At 36.5% G+C, this 18,809-nt stretch overlaps 2 protein-coding genes across 2 annotated transcripts in view; both read right to left on the reverse strand.

Moving 5' to 3' along the window:
• The window catches only part of ipo9 (importin 9), a 12,668-nt gene extending 11,680 nt beyond the window's left edge, over window positions 1–988 (reverse strand). The window contains exon 1 of the mRNA XM_024270413.1: window positions 688–988. Coding sequence (XP_024126181.1) covers window positions 688–847 — 160 coding nt within the window. The 5' untranslated portion in view covers window positions 848–988. The remainder of the gene's footprint in view (window positions 1–687) is intronic.
• Window positions 989–2,712: 1,724 nt separating this feature from the next.
• Window positions 2,713–18,809, reverse strand: part of LOC112145513 (guanine nucleotide-binding protein G(s) subunit alpha) — a 29,445-nt gene continuing 13,348 nt past the window's right edge. The window contains exons 6-12 of the mRNA XM_024270788.1: window positions 8,866–8,920; window positions 7,673–7,746; window positions 7,541–7,599; window positions 7,299–7,419; window positions 6,505–6,635; window positions 6,216–6,283; window positions 2,713–4,377 (exon numbers count right to left, since the gene is read on the reverse strand). Coding sequence (XP_024126556.1) covers window positions 4,231–4,377; window positions 6,216–6,283; window positions 6,505–6,635; window positions 7,299–7,419; window positions 7,541–7,599; window positions 7,673–7,746; window positions 8,866–8,920 — 655 coding nt within the window. The 3' untranslated portion in view covers window positions 2,713–4,230. The remainder of the gene's footprint in view (window positions 4,378–6,215; window positions 6,284–6,504; window positions 6,636–7,298; window positions 7,420–7,540; window positions 7,600–7,672; window positions 7,747–8,865; window positions 8,921–18,809) is intronic.

The following is an 18,809-nucleotide window of genomic DNA, read 5'->3' on the forward strand; positions in this document are numbered from 1 at the left end:
TCATGTCATCTCTCTAGAGTCGTGCTGACGCCGGAAGCTGGCAGCCCGTTAGGCGGGATGTTCTGGAGGAGCCCGGGGAGACGAGGAGCGGGAAAGATGTCAGCGTAACCACGGCAACAAGGAAATTAATCATGGAGTCCTTTTGATTGACAATTTACAAACTTTTTTTTTTTTTAGCACAAATATTTATAAACAAGGTATACTTGGTCGAAACAATTGTGCATTCTGATACACTATATTATAAGCGTGGCAACATTAGTGAGTTTGTCTTCTCTTTGCAAAACCACATAAAGTTTTAGGTAAAGTTAAAAACTAAACAGTTCACCCTGCTGCTGCTGCGACGGGTTCCAAGCATTTTCCCATGTGCTGAACCACGTTTAACAGCTTTCAACAACGATTTCCTCCCAGTTTGAGTAAAGAAAGAGGGCACAAAAGTCTGAAATGACTGTATTTAAAAGATAAATTTCAGCTAATGCTATCGTCACTAACTTGAGAAAATGTGGCCTAACGTTAGCTACACTGACTAACACGGGGGAAGTTCCCCTGCTAACACTTTAGCTGTTAGCTCGCTGAACAGTTTCTACCCAGAGGACAGCAGCTGTCTCCCGGTAGCTAATCCGTGTGGAGGCGCGTGCCATTAGCCGACACTCTCAGACAGGTAATGATCAGAAACCGGGGTTCACTCACCTTCCGTCACTTCCAACACTTTGATCTGCTCCTCCGCAGCGGTGCGCACTTCTTGAACCGGTGACAGGATAGCTGTCAGCGTCTCCATCAGAGCCTCCTTCAGCCCTTGCTGGACGGGACCGGCGCCCGAACCGGAACGCGCATTCCCCGCCGCACTCATGCCTTTCAATGTTGTAGAATGAGTCCAACTGCAGAGGAGCAGAGATCTACAGCCTCACGGAGGAGCAGCGCGCCAATGCATAGAAAAACGGGGGCGGGGTTTAGGGAGAGGAAGCGCGTTCAGTTCACTCCTCCGGTCCATCGAGCCATGTGGGTATTTAGTTGTCGCCTTCTTACTCTGGCGCCCCCTAGTGGAGCGGAGGAAACTATTACAACTTGTACTTAAAATGATAGTTTGTTTTTTTATACAGAAACACAAAATAGTTTAAAAGAAAAATATATTTTTAGCTGTTATAACACGTTTAAATAGCCAGAAATCTGATAAATGCACAAAATTCAGACATTTTTCCCTACATGTTTGTGATTATGAATGAACAAAATAAACATGCAGAAAGAAGTCAGACTGTTGTAAGGAAATCTAAAATCTGATAAATACCCCAAATTTTTAAAAAATATATCAGATTATGTAGGATTAGTTGAATATTTCGGTTACTTAGGAACTCAAATAATTATCAAATTTTTGCTGTCTGTATAGCCAAGATCAGTGTAGAACAATAACATTTAAAAGTTGCATGCTATAGCATCACAGTACAGCATAGGCATCTGCATCAGTATGCAAAATCCCTAAAACATCACCCATCACCTCAAAATCTTCCATCTTCAACACAGGAACAGTTTGTTTTAATATGATTAAAAAACAGACTTCTGTTTGGTTTCAATAGTCTCATCCAGTCTTCCTTGTGGTCATTTTATTCTGACAGCCTGGGTTACTAACTTCTATAATTTATAGTCAATTTAGAGCTGTCAACTTAAAACTTCTTCTTTTTTGTTTGTCACCTTCAATCCATTTGACATGTAAAACTGTGCAGAACCTGAAGTTAATCCACTAGTCATAAGATTTTACAAAAAAAATTGTGCTTTTGTGGATGTAAAACAAACTTACTATTGCTCAAAGAAAATTTATAAAACATATTGTACATGTTCTGCACATTATTCCATGGATAGTGGAACTGTGTAGTTGACAGACACAGAACTCGTTGGACCTAAGTTCCGAAGGTTAAAGCAAAATATTATATAGTTTCTCACTGTTTCTGTATCTGCTGTCAGCATAAAAGTTTTGATTACAACCAAACAAGAACAAAAACCATTTGAAGCAAAAATGGAAGAAATATTTAGATGAGCGTTCTGCAGAGGACAGAAGTTGTTCCCTAAAACGTGTTTAAGTGAAAAGTATGGCAGGTGTCAAAACAGACCTGACTATTTCAGTTTTAAATACATTTATATAAAAAAAATAAATTTATTGACATAAAAAAGTGAGTCCACCCCTCATTTTTGTTTCCAGGAGTTTGGTTATTGATGCTTCTATTATGATTTATATATTACAAAATAATCAAATTTGGAAAATAAAAGTGTGTGATCAGTAAAATCCTTTTAAAAGTTTTTTTTCTTCTTATAACAATTTTATCTTGTTTGGACATTTTTGTAAAATACTTAGAAGTGTCCCAACCATTAAGTGAAATTAGTTCTAAAAGACATCCAATAATTTTTGTAATAGCCCGTAATATTTCTAGCTGTGTTAAAAGAGACGGGCCAATATGCAGAACTATTTGGTTTATGATATTTATCTATTTTTTTGCAACTGGATACTTGGGTCTGATAAAAAAGAATGAAAGTTTAAATAAGTATAAAAATAAAAATGTAACACCCACCACTTTGCACCCAGAACTGCCCCTTTAAAAAAAATGTTTGAGCGACGGGAAACGACAAAAACCTGATTGCAATGAAGTATTTTGTACGTTTCACGACTAGTATCAAGGCAGTGCGTCTTTTTCTTTTCATTAAAAAAAATATATTGTTATAAGTAAATCAGGGGAGACGCAAAGCAAAAAGAGTTTATCAAGGAACAAATAAATGAGTGAAAACAGGGAGAAACTCCTGCTCGACGTGACCCGACGGCTCCGCTTTGCTTGTGGGTTTGACCGTCCCGTCCAGCGGAGTGAAACATCATAACTCAAGTATTAGCTCCTTTTTTTTTTTTTTTTTTTTACAAGTACAGTCATGATCAAGGCACAGGGATCTTCTACAAGTTTGTTTTTTTTTCTTCATTAAAGTTGTACAAAATAATACATTTTACAGTCTGTACAAGAATAATAGTCCAGCAGTAAAATAAAGAGACATACTCGAAGCCAGGGGAGGTAAGTGGGAGCAGTGGAGGTGTGAGACAAAGACAAAAGGCAAGGAAGGAGGGGACCGATGTGACGAGGGCAGGAGTAGGTATGTGTGTGTTTCTACTCTAAATGCTGCATTCAGTCGATATGTTCTTGACTTCATGCTTCCCCCCTTTTTTGCTAAGCTTTTATTTATTGTGTTAAATAAAAAACTTACACTTATTTTCCATATGTTGCAGACAGACAGCTGGGAGGAGGGCGGGGATGAGTATTTTTAGTTATTTGTAAGCATGAGTGTTTTAAAGTGGAGTTTAAATGGTGCACAAGGCAGATCACACAGTGTACATTGACAAACAACATGAGATAAAAACTAACAAAAACGTAAAAGTTGAACTGCGTCATAACAGGAATATATAATTTATATATATGTATATATATATACATACATGTATATATATATATATACATATATTTATATATATAGATTAAAGTTTTTTGCACTGCATGTAGTTCACTGGTGAGCATGAATCAATGCATTTGTATGATATTTGACTTTTTTTGTTTTTAAATGTTGGTAGTTTTCTGCAGTCCAGCCTTGACTGGTTTTCCTCGAGAGCTGTGCGGCGTAACGCAGTCGCGCAAATGTCCACAGGCAGCCTTTAGTGACCGAGTCTCTTTGTTTGGAATCAGGCACAACAGCCCTCTATGTTGCGGTGTACCACCCTGCCTGTCCATTGTTCGAGCCTTTTCTTAAGTAAAACGAAACAACAAAAAAATCCCACCTCTCTCTCTATTGTATTGTCCCTCTGAAAACTGTTATAGTGGGGAAGTGGTTTAAAAATGATTGCGTTTATGACTGCATTAGTAAAAGATACGCAGAGGTCCATGAGTCCTATTCCACAGTATTTTTGCGAGTGTGTATTTGAAGGTCTGAGAGAGGGACGACAGGGCGGATCGTCCACAGATTCCAGTCTCAACCCTTCGTTCTGGGTCGGTCCGAACATGTTCGTGTTCCTTTGAGTCAAAGACAGAAAAGCAAGTTTCCTCTTCACTCTTTGTTCGAAGTTGTGATGCGGGGAAAGCTGTGTTTGTGTTAGAACACCTGGTCTCTTGCTTCCTCGTGTTTAGGTGACATTGGTTGAACTGGAGGGGAGGCGGGTAAACCAGTCACGGTGGAGGGCTTTTGCTTGGTCGGTAGGTAGATTAGCAGTGCGCATCACAAGAGCTCGTACTGCCGTAGGTGCATTCTCTGTATGATGTCTCGACAGTCATTGAAGACACGCCGGATGTTTTCCGTGTCCACTGCGCAGGTGAAGTGAGGGTAACAGTAGTGTCTTCCGTCTCCACTGGCTGTGCTGATCCTCTGAAAAAGATAAAGATTTGTTTTACCAACAGTGACTTCTTAACAAACCCAAACCATAAGTCTATAAATTACATATCTGAAGAGATTATGTTTTTTTTTTAGTTTATCTAAGGATAAAGGGACATTTGTCCTTGTCTACTGCTGTTTGAAGCACTCTGCAGTACTGCTATCAAACACTAGGTGGTAGTCTAGGATATTTTGCTTAAGATGGAACTGATTTAACATGTAGCATTTTTTAAATACAATTTTGCCTATAATTGCAAAAAACATAGTAACTTGAAGACCCACTACAATAAAAAAATGCATTTTTGGTGTTTTTAACATGTTCTTGTAGCATTTTTTTTTTCAAATTGTGTTGGATCAGGAGCAGATAAAGAGCTACATATCGGGTTTGTAGGGAAATAGGTCCATTAATGTCTTAATTTTCTCATTCAAGCTACCACTTGGCTCTAAACTGTACGGTTGCATAGCTCTAATATTGCTTTTTTTTTGTCTTTGCTACGCTAATGTTAGCTTGGGCTTGTGAGGTGCTATAAAGTAGCTGGGGAGAGTGCAAACAAACAGTTAATGGGAAATTAGCTAACTTCCACGCCAAAAATTATGAATAATCATAATTAAAAGACCACTGGGAACAATTTTACAATAGATACAAATATAGTTGGAATGGGACTTCAAGCCATATTAAAATCGTAGCTACTTGTTAGCTTAACACGGAGCAGAAGAATACATATTTAGTATGGTAGCACTTCCAGCTAAATTTTTCCAACAGCGTCGTCCTTTTTAGTAGCTTTTGCTAAATTCAGAACATTCATTTCCTAACTAGTATTCAAGGGAGAGAAGTAGTAGTTGGCATTTATTAAAATATTAAGCCCAACTATCATGAAAGACAAATAAAGAGTTAGCTGCAGATGTAGCATGCTAACATTAGCATTTGTAGGCGACATTTGGGACATTTACAAGCAGATTTTAAGAAATATTTTTACCTAACTGTACAGTTCAGTACAGAATATAATTACTGGGCTTTATAGATTGTTAAACATAAACAACAATGTTACTTGCCTCAAAATTAATCAATAAAAACAAAAAACAACACAAAGTAAAGACCCAAAGAAGCACTTTAGTAGTTTTTATTTACTAGTTTTTGATTTATTTGGCTAGTTATCTTTTGTGTATTTTCCAGAAGAAATTGTTATTCTATTACCCACTGACAATCTTCAGTTGAACTTAGTAATTTGGAAACTTTTATTGTAAGCAGGTTGCAAACAGAGCACAGAAAGGATTAAAATTCAAAGGCAAAAGAGCTGTTTTGGCTTAAAAAGATGTTTAAACAAATTTTTTTTTAGTTTTTTTAATTTAAGGATGCAAAAAAGTTTTAACTTTTTTTAAGTTGGGAGTTTGTTTTACTCCTGTAGAGTCAGTGAGCTAAAGAGTTTGAATGCGCCAAAAACAAATAAAAAACATAAAAGTACCAAGCAAAGAAAACAGTAAACATGGGAATTTCCCCACAGATGGGGGATTTCCATAGAAAAATACCAAATCTGTGGTTATCTTCATTAAAAACAACATAATTTACTTAATAAAAATGTAAAGATGGAGAAAAAGAAAGCCATGAAAGAGAAATAAAGTTTCAAGATCACTGAAACATTTCAGAGTTTTGTTAATTATTCAAAGTAGAATTTCAGACTTCGGGAAACAAGTGGAGGAAGAATAACACTACCAATTGTTTTACTTTGAATAAAAAGGCATTTTTATGAAATGAAAAATGAAAATAAAAGCCTGATGAAATCCCAGCAGGTAAAGAGAAGCTTTACCAGCTGGGGTTTGATCTTTGTACACACCAGAAACTCATCCCGTATGAAGTACTTGGCCCTGGTGACTCGCGGGTCCTCTCCTGGTTCTGGTATTGCTGTTGAACACAAACAAAAAAATGAACTTTCTGTGACAAAAAGTCAAGACACACCAGATGTGTTTTACCTTTTAATAAAAAAAATATTAGCTTATTGAAAAAAAACACAAATTAGAATTGAACACTTTTAAACAAAACCAAAGCTGTACTCGTACAGAAACGTGTCCTGAAATGAACTTGTCTGTATTTTGGAAATGTTTGTAGTGTTTAGTAGGTCTTACCATCATCAGGTGTGGTGTATCGTGCAAACTCTGGAAAATACTCCTCAATTTTGGACTTCCCCGCCAACACCTTCTCTGCGAGTAAGTCTTGTTTGTTCAGGAAGAGGATTACAGAAATGGTCCGTAGCCATCTATAGACAGAGAGATCCATGAGCTTAATGCAAAGTGAAGTAATTTAAAACAAGCATCAGATAAAAAAAACTTGGATAAAGATTTTTGAACAGACCATTTGAATATGTATATGGCAATTATATTATATTATATGTCCCAATTTACTTTGTATGTCATAAATGAGATGGTAGTATGTTCTGGAGAAAATGAATGTATGTCTTGAAATCCTTTTTAATATTCAATATTCTTGTCATTGGATCCTTTTCAACATTTGTTAGGCAATTATTCTGGGTTATGTTTAGCTGTAAACATGATATCTTGATGCTAAAAGGAAACAGACTAACTTTTATTTTGATAGAACATTTTAAGATAGCATGAATCTAACAAAATTAGGACTTCTTGACTTTTTATGCCAAAAATTCAAATTAAATTACAACTTTCACTTGATAAAAAATGCCAAAAGCCCAGTTTTTGAAACAGTTACTAACACAATTACACACAAAAAGTGTTGTACAACCTGAAAAATACATTTTCTTTTTTTTTTTTTCTTTTTTCATTCATACCAATTATATTTTTGAGTTTGTCTATGAAGAGCAGAGCAGATGAGTTAACACGGAAAATTTTTATAAAAATATTGATTCTTTTAAAACGTAATACTCTAAGTATTCTAAAATGTCACTGACCTGTTGTTCCAAATGTTCTTGAAAAGGTTGAGGGCTTCCTGTAGTCTGTTTGTCTGATTGTCTTCTCTGATTACCATGTTGTAGCTGCTGCTCGCCACCACAAAGATGATGGCCGTCACGTCTGCGCCACACAGAAACAGCAGAAAATAAAAAAGGATCCGTGTTTAGTTACACAAAAGTAGACCCAAAATGAAAGTTATGTTCCAATTCTTTAAAGTTACAACAGAAAAGCAAAATCCAACCGTTAAAACACTGGATCCATTTTCGGCGTTCATCTCTCTGACCTCCAACATCAAACATACTGCGGAAACACAGAAAGATAAAGAATCAGTGTTTTCTGGCAAGAAAACTTGAAAATGTTACTTCCTACTTACTGGAAGTTAACTTTGTCTATTTGAAATCTCGTCTCAAAGATCCCAGATGTCAGCACTCTGCATCTCAGGAGGTCCTGAAGCAGAGAAGCACAGACAGAGAACAAACTGTAAACAAAGAGTTAACAAAAGACAATAGGATGAAGCCATCGTTCCAAGAGTTATTTACAGCTTGTTATTATTCCAACATCACTCCTTTATTATTTGAACTCTGTGACTGTCATATTTGTGATAGTGTGGTTTAATAAATGTCCCTTTGTTTATTGTAGGTTAGGTCCATCTCAGAGGTCAGACGTGCAAACATCTGTGGACACTTTCAGATAAATCTCATGCATTTCATAGTTTTATATTAAAATTAATATGAAATTTAAAAACAAACTTTTTGACTCTTTTCATGCAGAAAATGAGTTTATTTTAAAACAGGATTTTACCGCTGTCTCCATCCCAAAAAGCCGGTCCCACATCATGTTCGTTTGTAACTGAATGATCATGCTCCAGAACCAAAGACACTGTTCTAGATGGGTTTACTTCCCTTTAACTTCAAAGTGGAGGCTAACAATCGGGCGTTAGCTTCAGCGACGTCTAACTTTTGAGGTGTGATGGATAAATAAAGCAAAATAATGTAATTTTATTTTCTAAATATAGTATAAACATGAATCCAACTTTATTATCTGCGAGTCTGTCGCTACATATTAGGCATAGCGGCTTCTGCTACATGAGAACAACTGTCAATGACTTTGTATGTCGAGGAAGACTCCCGGTTTTTGTCTGTAAACAGCAGCTTTATTGTTCTTTTAGGTTCTTTGATTTCTTCGTTGGCTCTTTCCTACCAAAATAATCTTTCTAAATATGTTTTATTGTTGGTTTTTGTTAGTTTTTTAGCTTTGAGCGACTAGCTTAGCAATCCAGGTAGCCATGCTGGCTTTAAGTCACATGACGTGATGTTGTGGACAGAATCAGACAGTTTTTCAAAATAAAACTTCATTTACAATCAGAAAATAAACTAAACTGAAAAATAATCTAAGTTAGCTTGTGTATTTTGTGTATTTTTCAGTCTGCAGTCCTGCACCAAGTGAGCCACGGACCGGTACCGGCCCACGGCCCAGGAGTTGTAAAGGATAGAACGGGTTGAGAAAATGAACAATCCACTGGATCTCTGAAATGAGTATTTGCTGAGTGTGTGTTGAGTGCCTCACCTGATCCGTGGGCGTGTAGTCGTTTTGTCTGACCACATCAATTCTGTCTAAAAAGCTGCAAACAGAACACACAATCAGATCACAGCAGCCGTAACCAAACAAGAAAAAAACAGATTTCTTTTCTTTCTTTTTTTTATAGAAAAAATTGCAATAAACAAATATAACTTCTATCAAACATTTGGAATCATTCTCTCAAGGTGTAGTACAACAACAAACAGTGCATTTGGTAAAGATTTGATGTAATAATGGGGGACAGAGCGCCTTGAACGGCCACAAGAGGGAGCGTGTTTTCATTCTATGTGAGATCAGAGGCAGCCAGTCTGAGTCATCAGCAGCCGTTTGCTCTGTCAGACCAGAGAAGCCTCGTCAATGGAGCCGCTGTAGTAGTACTTGCACAGGAGGAGAGTGTGTCCGTCTTTGTGTGCATCGTGTGTATGTATGTGTGGGGGCCTTCGATGCGTTCAAATCTGTGCCCACCCAGAACACGTTAACGGTTCTGCTGATTTCAGGGATGAAGCTGATGATTCTGGATGAGGGTTTGAGAGTCACCTGCTGAGACCGTCTGAAGAAATACCAGCATTCTGTTTATCCTGAACTAACATTCATCCTTTAGAATGGGCCCTTTTGGACAGTCCAAAAATCAAGAATTTTTACAATATTGGCTGAACAAAAACAGGAAAATCTCTAAATCTCTAAATAAAAATAAAAGACAGAATGAATAATGTTATAATAAAACAATAAATTGACAGTTTATGTTTAATACTAGAAAAGCTGCACACAAATGACCTAAGTCAGAACACTTTTTTCTCTATTTACTGATTTTAAGAGGAAATTTCATCAATTTTCTGTCACAAAACGTTGATTTTTTGGATAGATTTTAATGGAGTAAATGAATAAAATGAATGTTTTCAGGCCTCTTGACTTGCACTAATGTCAACTGAAATAAGACTTTAAATAACCTAGATTTGACAGGAAATGTGTCTCCACAGGGACTGGATTGAATGAATAAAATAAAGGGGGTTATTTGTTAAAAACTGTCTGGCAACAAAGACCAATGTGTTCATTTCCCCATCCTGCTGGATCAGAGTCCTGTGGTTGCCGTTGTCGACTGTTTGCCCGCCGTTCTTACAACAGGAATGACAGGATGCCTGTTTGAAGCTGCCTCTTGAGAACAGGTTTGTAGCCGCCCCCCCTTTTTTCTGAGATAACTAGGAATGTGGCAAGCAGGGGTGAAATGTGACAAGAAGGTAACACATTGAAAGGAGGAGGTGGGGGATAGTCGAATAGGTTGACGGACCGACGACGGCACGCAGGTCTGATAGTTGAAGATTATAAGAGCGAGGCAGAAAACGAAGGGAAATAGAAAGCAAATTCCTCCGCATAAATGCAAACGGAGACAGATACTCATATTAAACACACATGGAGGCTATTAGGCCTCAAACCGGTAAGGTACCATTAGCTCTCTGCAGGGTTCAAGTGGCTCAGCTGTTCCCACGCCACAGAGCCTTTGCTGTGCCAGCACACCCACAGCACTCCGAGGAGAGCCGCTCGGAGCCAAACCACCTCACTTCCACTGCGCACACCCGGCCAGCCTCTAACTTTGTCCTCCCTCGACACCCCCCACCACCACCACCCGCGCAAAGCTCCCGAAAACATAAATAATCTGCATGTGACAGACGCCGAGACCCGCAGCCTCACACGCTGAACATGGCCGCCACCGAAGGCCAAACTCCTCTGACACACCCAGCGCAAACACACTGCACAATTTTTAGCCGTTCTCCCTATTAATAGGAGATGGGCCAATTATAACCGTCCAACTGAATAATAGTAGCTGCCCCAGTAACAGAGAGGTCTGCGGGGTGGTGGAGGGCCCAGTTTAACCTGCCAGGGTTATTCTGGGCCAGCAGACGGGCGGACTTCAACGGGGAAAAACACAGAAGACACTTGTCTGGGGACTGGAAAAGAACATTCTATACAAAAAGATAAAGGGGTTACATTTTCCATCGGTTTTGGTGATCCGTAGGTAGGGAGGAGAATCACTGAAAACACTAAAAATAACCCCAGTGTTTAGAGATGTCTACAAATGTTCTGTTTTTCTACTATTATTAGAATATAAACAGAGAGGGGGTTATCTCTAAGTCATGAAGTGGGAAATAAAAGTATTTTTTTATCATTTTTTTTTTTTTATGTTTCTTATCAAAGTTGTTTATTATGATCAAAATCATGACAAAAGTGCTTTAACTTTTTATTTCATGTTAAAAATTATCTGAATTTAAGATTATTTACACAAAATAGAAAAATAATAATTATTAATAATTGTAATACTTCCTTATACTAAGACATTGAAATTGTACTGATAAAAATGTAAAATAATATTAAAAAAAACTAAAACAAAAAAAGCAAAAACCAATTTTTGGATATTTTTTTAGCTCTTAAAATCCAATTTATTGAGGATTTCCAGTTTGAATAGGCTGCTGTAATTTTTACAAATAGTAATACGTATTTCTATTTGAAATATAGGTAAAAAATGTGTGTTTGACTTTATCGATCCTTTAAAATAAATATTTCTAGAGAAACAAAATTAGCGACAGCGTTCCGTCTGAACAAACACTCCCGTAATACAATCATCTAGTTAAAGTTGTTATAGTATTAGGACAAAGGATTACTCAGATTATGAGCTTGTGTGGATCCTCTGCTCAACATGGGATTAAGCGACTTTCAGCAAATGTTTTGACTTTTCTAGTCTCCAAATACGACTCCAAATACTTTTTATTAACTTGTTTAGCAACTAAAACCACGAAAATCATTGTCTAAACAGACATTTTTTTTTACATAGGATACATTTTATCACCTTAGTTTAAAATATCAAAAGGAATAAACAGTCAGGATTTATCACCTACAATTATTTTTCCCGTAATTATGCTTTTTTGACTTTTAAGCGGCTCTCGGGATTTGTGATTCCTCGGAACGCCAACGCAAAACATCTGGAAAGTTTTGCTCTTCTGTGTGTCACACAGGCAGGCGGACGAACAGATCGGCCAGTAAAGTCTGTAAAAAGTTTTGCCCTTTGCATCGGGAGAGGACCGATTCATGAATCACTTTGATTAAAAACCACATTATTAGGATTTAAAAGTGAACAGACAAATTTTAATTTACTTTTGATGCATTTTCAATAACAGATGTCTTTAAATTCCCTTTTTAACATTATAATCTCAAATTAATCTATATTCTATAGTGGTTATTTACTAATTTTGAGATAAAAATACATATTTAGTTTTAGAAGTTTTGCAACTTCAATTAAATGTACTTATTTGAATGATCAAAGTAAGAGCATGAAAATTAGAAATAGTAACTAAACGAAAAAAGTTTTTTTTCTGTAGTTTAAACAAAATTCTTAATCATTGTGTGATGTTAAAAACTGTTTAATTGTTATTATTTATAATATATGTTAATAAAATAAAGTAAAATTATAAAACACATTTTCCTCCAATTAATTCACATTTAAAAGCATATTAAAAGCTGAAAAAGTCTTGGAGAATGGGCTTGAATTTGCTCTACGACAAAATAAAAGTATTTTAAGCCTCCACTTCCACCAAAAAAAAAGAAATAAAATCAAACTAAAAACGGTCAGAGAAGAGCGCTGGAGCCTGAGGACGGACAACATCTCGTTCGGTCTGAAGAGGGGAGCTAATCAAGGAGTTCTGCAGCGTCTTTGTTCGTCGACGCTTCGGCCTGTGAGCCGCCGGAGCCGAAAGCTTCAGCAGCCGATCCCTCTTAACACACAAACACACACACACTGAGGGAGGGGGGAAAAAAAAGGAAAGAAAAGAGAGAGAAGGCTATGTCTGACATTACAGCGCTGCTCCAAAAATAGCTCCCTGGCGCCCTGGCCTCCAGTTTGGTTGTCATGGTGACAGAACCACAGGCGCTATAAATAGACAATCGGCTCCAAATCTTGTGCTACTGGAGAGAGGCCAGAAAGAGGGAGAGACGGAGTGAGAGGGAAAAGGAAAAAAAAGAAAGAAAGAATGACAAGAAAGGCAGGAGAGAAAGAGCGATAGGAAAGGAGTTGAAACATGCAAAGCAACAAAGAGACACTTAGAAAGCCATGCAGGGAATGGAGTGGGTTAGAAAAAAGTGGAGGAGAAAACGCTGAACCACTGAGAAGAGAAAGAGGGCAAAAAAAGACAAAAGAGAACAATTAACATATTGTAGGTTTTGAGAAAGGACGGAAAAACAGCAGAGGGAGAAAGAAAGGCATGAAAAATGGCAAGAAAAAGAACAGTGAGACATGAAAATGGATGAGACAATAAAGCTATATATTACAAAAAAATAAGAATATACGCCCAAAACTAAAGAGTTTATAGACTGAAATGGTCAAAGTTAGAAAACTACATATGAAGAACAAAGTTAAACAAAATTAATTACATTTTAAGATGATGAAAAAGAAAAATTTATAGCATAATGTAGTTTAAAAAAGTAATGAATAGCTTTTTTAAAAGATGGGAAAACATAATTTTAATAAGAACAGATTAAAAAGAGAAAAAAAGGCTAAATCCAAGAAAAACATAAATATTTATAATATAAAGGACAACTTATTTACTGAAAATCATCCTCATGAACCTGGAGTTTCCTATATTTATTACCTCAAACCCGTCAAAGGCAAATTTAATAAAATCAAACCAAGTTTGCCGTTTGCCCGTCCCTTCTTCTCGCCTCAACATCAGCTCCTCGTTCCCTCCCAGCTCACAATGAGTCAGAGTCCCAGCCATTTTCTGCCCTCGCCTGAACACCACCGAGCAGACGCAGGAGAAATGAGGGGTGTCCAGGCTCAAAAACAAAATCCAGGAGATAACAGACAAAGCCGTGGGCCTTTGGCTAAAATCACAACCGGGAGACACGTGCTCATTTATAAAGTTTACTTGTTAAGGCACATTCCCCTCCTCACTTTATTAAAGACTTTTCTCCAAGCATCTAGGAAAATAAAACCCCTATTTATCAACTAATAAAACTGTTAAAGTTATGGTTTACAAAGAATATATTTTTTCTATTTTCAATAAGTATATTGTTTATTAGAAACTATAGTAAAACAAAAAAAATATTTATGGTTAATAATAATTGTAATTTTTGTTTGTTTTTGAGTTTTTTTACTCTCTTTAGGCCTATTTGTTGATATAAAGTAAAATGTAGGGGGAAAAATATTTGACAAAAAAAAAATAATAATCTGTAAAAATGCTAAAATCTATTGGTTATTTTAAAAAAAATTAAATACCAGACCCTTTAAACTACATAGAAGTACTTTAATGCTAGCTGATAGCATAGTGAAAACGTTAGCTTAAAATGCTATATTTTATTGAAACAATTATAATATTTGTAAAGTAAAAATGTATTTTCATTTTAAAAAAAATGTACTGAAAATTTTCAACAAAAAAATTACACTGAATAAAGATTGACTGAAAAAAATGCTTGAGTCTTCAAAATATGTTAGCATCATAGTTTAATGTCAAGCATTTTCATATAAAAAAGAAAGATTTTGTGTTTATTTTACATTTATAGTCGAATAAAACAGGTCATCTTTTTCAAAAGAGACATTGAAAGTAAGAACTAGTAAGTTGTCACAAACATTACTGTGTTGGGAATCAAACCCCAAACGATGGTTGAAATTGGCTAATGTTAATCTTTACCTGGTATGTAAAATCACAATTGGCTGTTCTTTAATTCAGAGTTTTTAGGAAACAAACTTAAAAAAAGGACGAGGAGATTCAAAACCGAAACAAATTCTTGAGCTCATTACACAATTTGCCCTGTCATTATGTTTTGAATTCATGGGATATGATATTCTTTTTTTTCCTGCAAAAATAAGAAGTAATAAATTTTGATATTGAGAAGACATTGGCTGAAATATCCCTTTTTTTTGTATTTTTAATCTATGAGAAAATTATAGTGACTGTACAAAACACACGTCTGAACAAGCTACTACTTTTTGAGCTTTCAGTTTTTTTGATTTCTTTAAATTTCTTAAAGTCTTAAATTAAAAAAAAAATAATGAAACTAAAAAAGTAATTTTTCTGATTTATTTTTGTTTACAGACAAATACGTTTTTGCCTGTGCTGAGCAGCTAAAGTTAAACCATCCAAGGACAGCAACCATTCCCGCTAACCTCATCCGTATAAATCAACAGGAAGTGGGTCTAAACAACAACAACAGCAGCACAAAGGAACATGACTGAGCAAAAAAAAAAATCATCCAGGGAAGCTTGTGCGACTTCCTCTTCATCTCATACAGACAGCAGAGCATCATCACCCGGTCAACTTCTTCTTCCTTTATTTTGGATGTTTTTAATCACGCCATGAACTCATTGATGTATTTCAAGTGTTAAAATAACGAGTGGCCGAGAGAGCAGTGTCCCCCCCGCCCCCCTCGTGCCGATCCAGGGTTGACATTTTAATTTAATGCCAACAACCTTCATCAATAATGCTGAAGTTGTCTCCCTCCTCTAACATACTCGCTCATTCTTTCTCCTTCTGCAGCCTGCCGGGTTTATAAATAGCTCTCCCCTCTCTTTTTCTCTGCTTCTACGTTTACATAAGCACACCGAGGGGGGAGGGGAGCACTTCCGGTCTGGCCACCCAGCCCAGCATCTGATCCATAACACTGGGACTGCTGGGGTGGGTGGAGGAGAGGAGAGTTCTCACAAAGTCGGGGGAATCATCTGCCTCCATTTCACTCGTTTCTGGAGTTCGATCAGTTGAGACACCTCTACTGTACGAACCGTGAAGTATCTCATAACACGAGGCTGACGGACATGAAATGAAATCGGTGTCTAAAATGTGGTGCGTCCCATCACTCTTAAGTTGGTTTTTCTAATGTTATCATCCACTTTTTGTTTAGCTTCTTCATACATTAAAGAGCTCAGATTTTATTCCTCCAAACTTTTATTTGACACCAGGCGGATCAGAGAAGGTCAGAGGTCAACACACGATATCTCTACTGATTTCAAGCCTGCCAACGATGACTGCGTGATATGAGGAAAACTTGCTAGTAATCAATATTGTGATGAAGATGTGGCTTGCAAATAGCAAAATGAAAACATTTGATTAGGGGTTTAACGATTCATTTTAACATTCGATACGTATCATAACTTGTGGTTGACGATACGATTCATGGTCAATATTGGTTCATTTTAAACTATCCGATTCACTGACCTAAAATCAATCTTTAGCCAAAAACTCAACTAGTGTGACTCAGCGATAAATACCTTTATTTAATTTTGAAACAATATTATTAAGGTCAATTCGATTAACAACTTGCCTGAGACAAATTGTTCTGGTTGGATCGTAGGAATATTAGTTGATACATCGATTTAAGTTGATTAATCATTATATCCCTAAAACTAATATATAATTTCATGTTCCCTGCAACTGTTTTATTTAAATAAAATTTAACATAACTTAAAGTATACTCTAAATGACCCACGTCTAATGAAAAAAAGGTTCCATTTGATTGGTCAATGACATGATGAGGTCCATCTGATTGGTCAAATGTGTAATGGGCTTTTTTTGATACTTCAAGCTGACATGTTATTGTTTTAGCATGTGTGTAAACATTTAAGGGAGGTCGGGTCAGATTTTTGAAGTTAAAAACTAGGCTAATCGTATTTAACTTCCGAAACTAAGTCCAGGTAACTTTTTAAAATACTTGATCTGCTATGAAGCCATCCTGAACAAGAGAATTCACAGATATAGTTTTTAGAGAAACCTTTAAAGTCCAGGTGCCCTAAAGAACAGAATCCTATTATAAGTGAATGAATGACAGAACCCTCACAAACATTCAGGAATCTACAGGTCCCTGCTGGTGTCCATAGTTAGTTTATATAAATATGAGTAACTCTGGAACTGAGAAAGAATTTTCTTACTGTAACATTACGCTTACTTGTAAAATTCTCAGAATACATACAGTGACCTTTATAAACGCAGGTGCTCACTTCAGTTTAGTGTTCAAATATACACAGTGGGCAAAAATGTATTTCACAGTCACCAATTCTGCAAGTTGTCTTACAAAATAAATGGCCTGTAATGTTCATCATTGATACACTTCAGCTGTTAAGACACAGAATGCTAAAAAATAAACCACAAAGTTACATTGTAAGATCATTAAATAATCTATTTGTATAATGGTGCTGAAAATAGTTATTTAGCTCCAACAAACAAGTATTAATTATGTCCCTCACAGACCTGTGAATTCTTCTTCAAGAAGCTCTATTATCCTCCACTCATTACCTGTATTTACATCACGTTTGAACTGGTTATTTGTGTAAAAGACACCGTCCACACCATTAAACAGTCGGACTGCAACCTGTCCACCAAGACTAAAGAGATGCCCTTGGTGATGAGCGTCCAGGCAGCCACTTCCAATGAAAAGTAAACACGCTTTTTAGGCATCTGCGCTCAAAACTCTCACATGGATATTTTTAAGACCGCCTTTGGTGGTTACTGAATGCAAGTTGAAAGTTAAACCAGGTCAAATTTTCACCAATCAGGGACTTGGATTTGGTTGTGACATATGTATGGTGTCCCTTATAATTCATGGATGTTTGAAAATTGATCATGAAGGATAAATGAATAATTGTGGATTGTGCCCGGCCAGAACACAAAGTCTTTTTATATATCGGAAGCCTGAAGCAAGATTTACAAGATTTGCACCACTACGACATTTCACATCAAGTCTCTTCAAGCTCTAGGTAGCAGAGGAAGCGTGTTTAGCTCATTCTTGAACGCACGTTACATGCCCAGCATGTCCGAAGCTTGATGACACCAGGGACAAGATTGTTCCCCTGAACAAGTCTCCAGACATCAATTCAATATCCAAAACTTCACAGCTGTTGTATAAATCTCCATAGAAGAATGGACCAAAATAGCAGCCACAGTGTGGGTAAATCTACTGAAGACCTACAAAAACACTTCTGTCATCGATGAACAGGGTTATATTGACATGAACTTTTGTAATCGACCAAATGCCTAATTTCTGCACCATTAAACAAATAAATTATTTATAAATCAAGCAATGTGATTTAATTGATTTCCTATAATGAACATTACAGACCTCTCTCAACTTTGTGGGACAAGTGACAGAAAAATACTTTTTTGCCACTTTATAAATATGTCAGAGAAGTTCAGTACTATCAGCAAACCCAACAATCATTCAAACATGTTTTTTCCTAGAATAAAAAAGCCAACTCATTCACCAGTCAAGACTTTTCTATCATGGTCAGATGAGTTGAGGAATGGGGCTGTAATATTACCGCCATCATCACTACAGAAACATTTAAATATCACTCTTTGAAAACTAAGGTTGAAAATTTGGACAAATAGGCCATAAGTACACACAAGTGAAAATGAGCAAAGAACAAAGCACTACAGCAAACTGGAAACTGTTTAGTCTTAAAAAGAATTTCTTCGCCACTTGAATTATTTAATTTTGTTCTGTTGCCTACAACACTAAATAGAGGCACTGCTGATCATGTTTACTATTGCTAACATTGAATTTGACAGATAATTCCAACTCAATTGGTGTCAATACTTGTCAAAGACATAGTAATGCTGATTTCAGCAATGTTGCACAAAAGTATCTATAATTTGTTGCACAAAATATGAAAAGTTGTGTATTATGATTGTGTTTAAGCTAAAAAAAATATATGGGGATATATTTTCCCCAAAAATATGTGTTCTTCTATATAATGTTAGTTATTAGGGAGGATTTTAACCAATTATCGCAGCATCACGATATTATTGATATTGTGAGCCATGTATCGCGTACCGCATTGTATCGTGAGGTACCAGTGATTCCCAGCCCTAATATACCGTATTTTCCGGACTATAAGTCGCGGTTTTTTTCATGGATTGAATGTCCCTGCGACTTATACTCCAGTGCGACTTATATACGAA

This window comes from Oryzias melastigma, linkage group LG5, assembly GCF_002922805.2.
Source record: "Oryzias melastigma strain HK-1 linkage group LG5, ASM292280v2, whole genome shotgun sequence".
Taxonomy (NCBI): domain Eukaryota; kingdom Metazoa; phylum Chordata; class Actinopteri; order Beloniformes; family Adrianichthyidae; genus Oryzias; species Oryzias melastigma.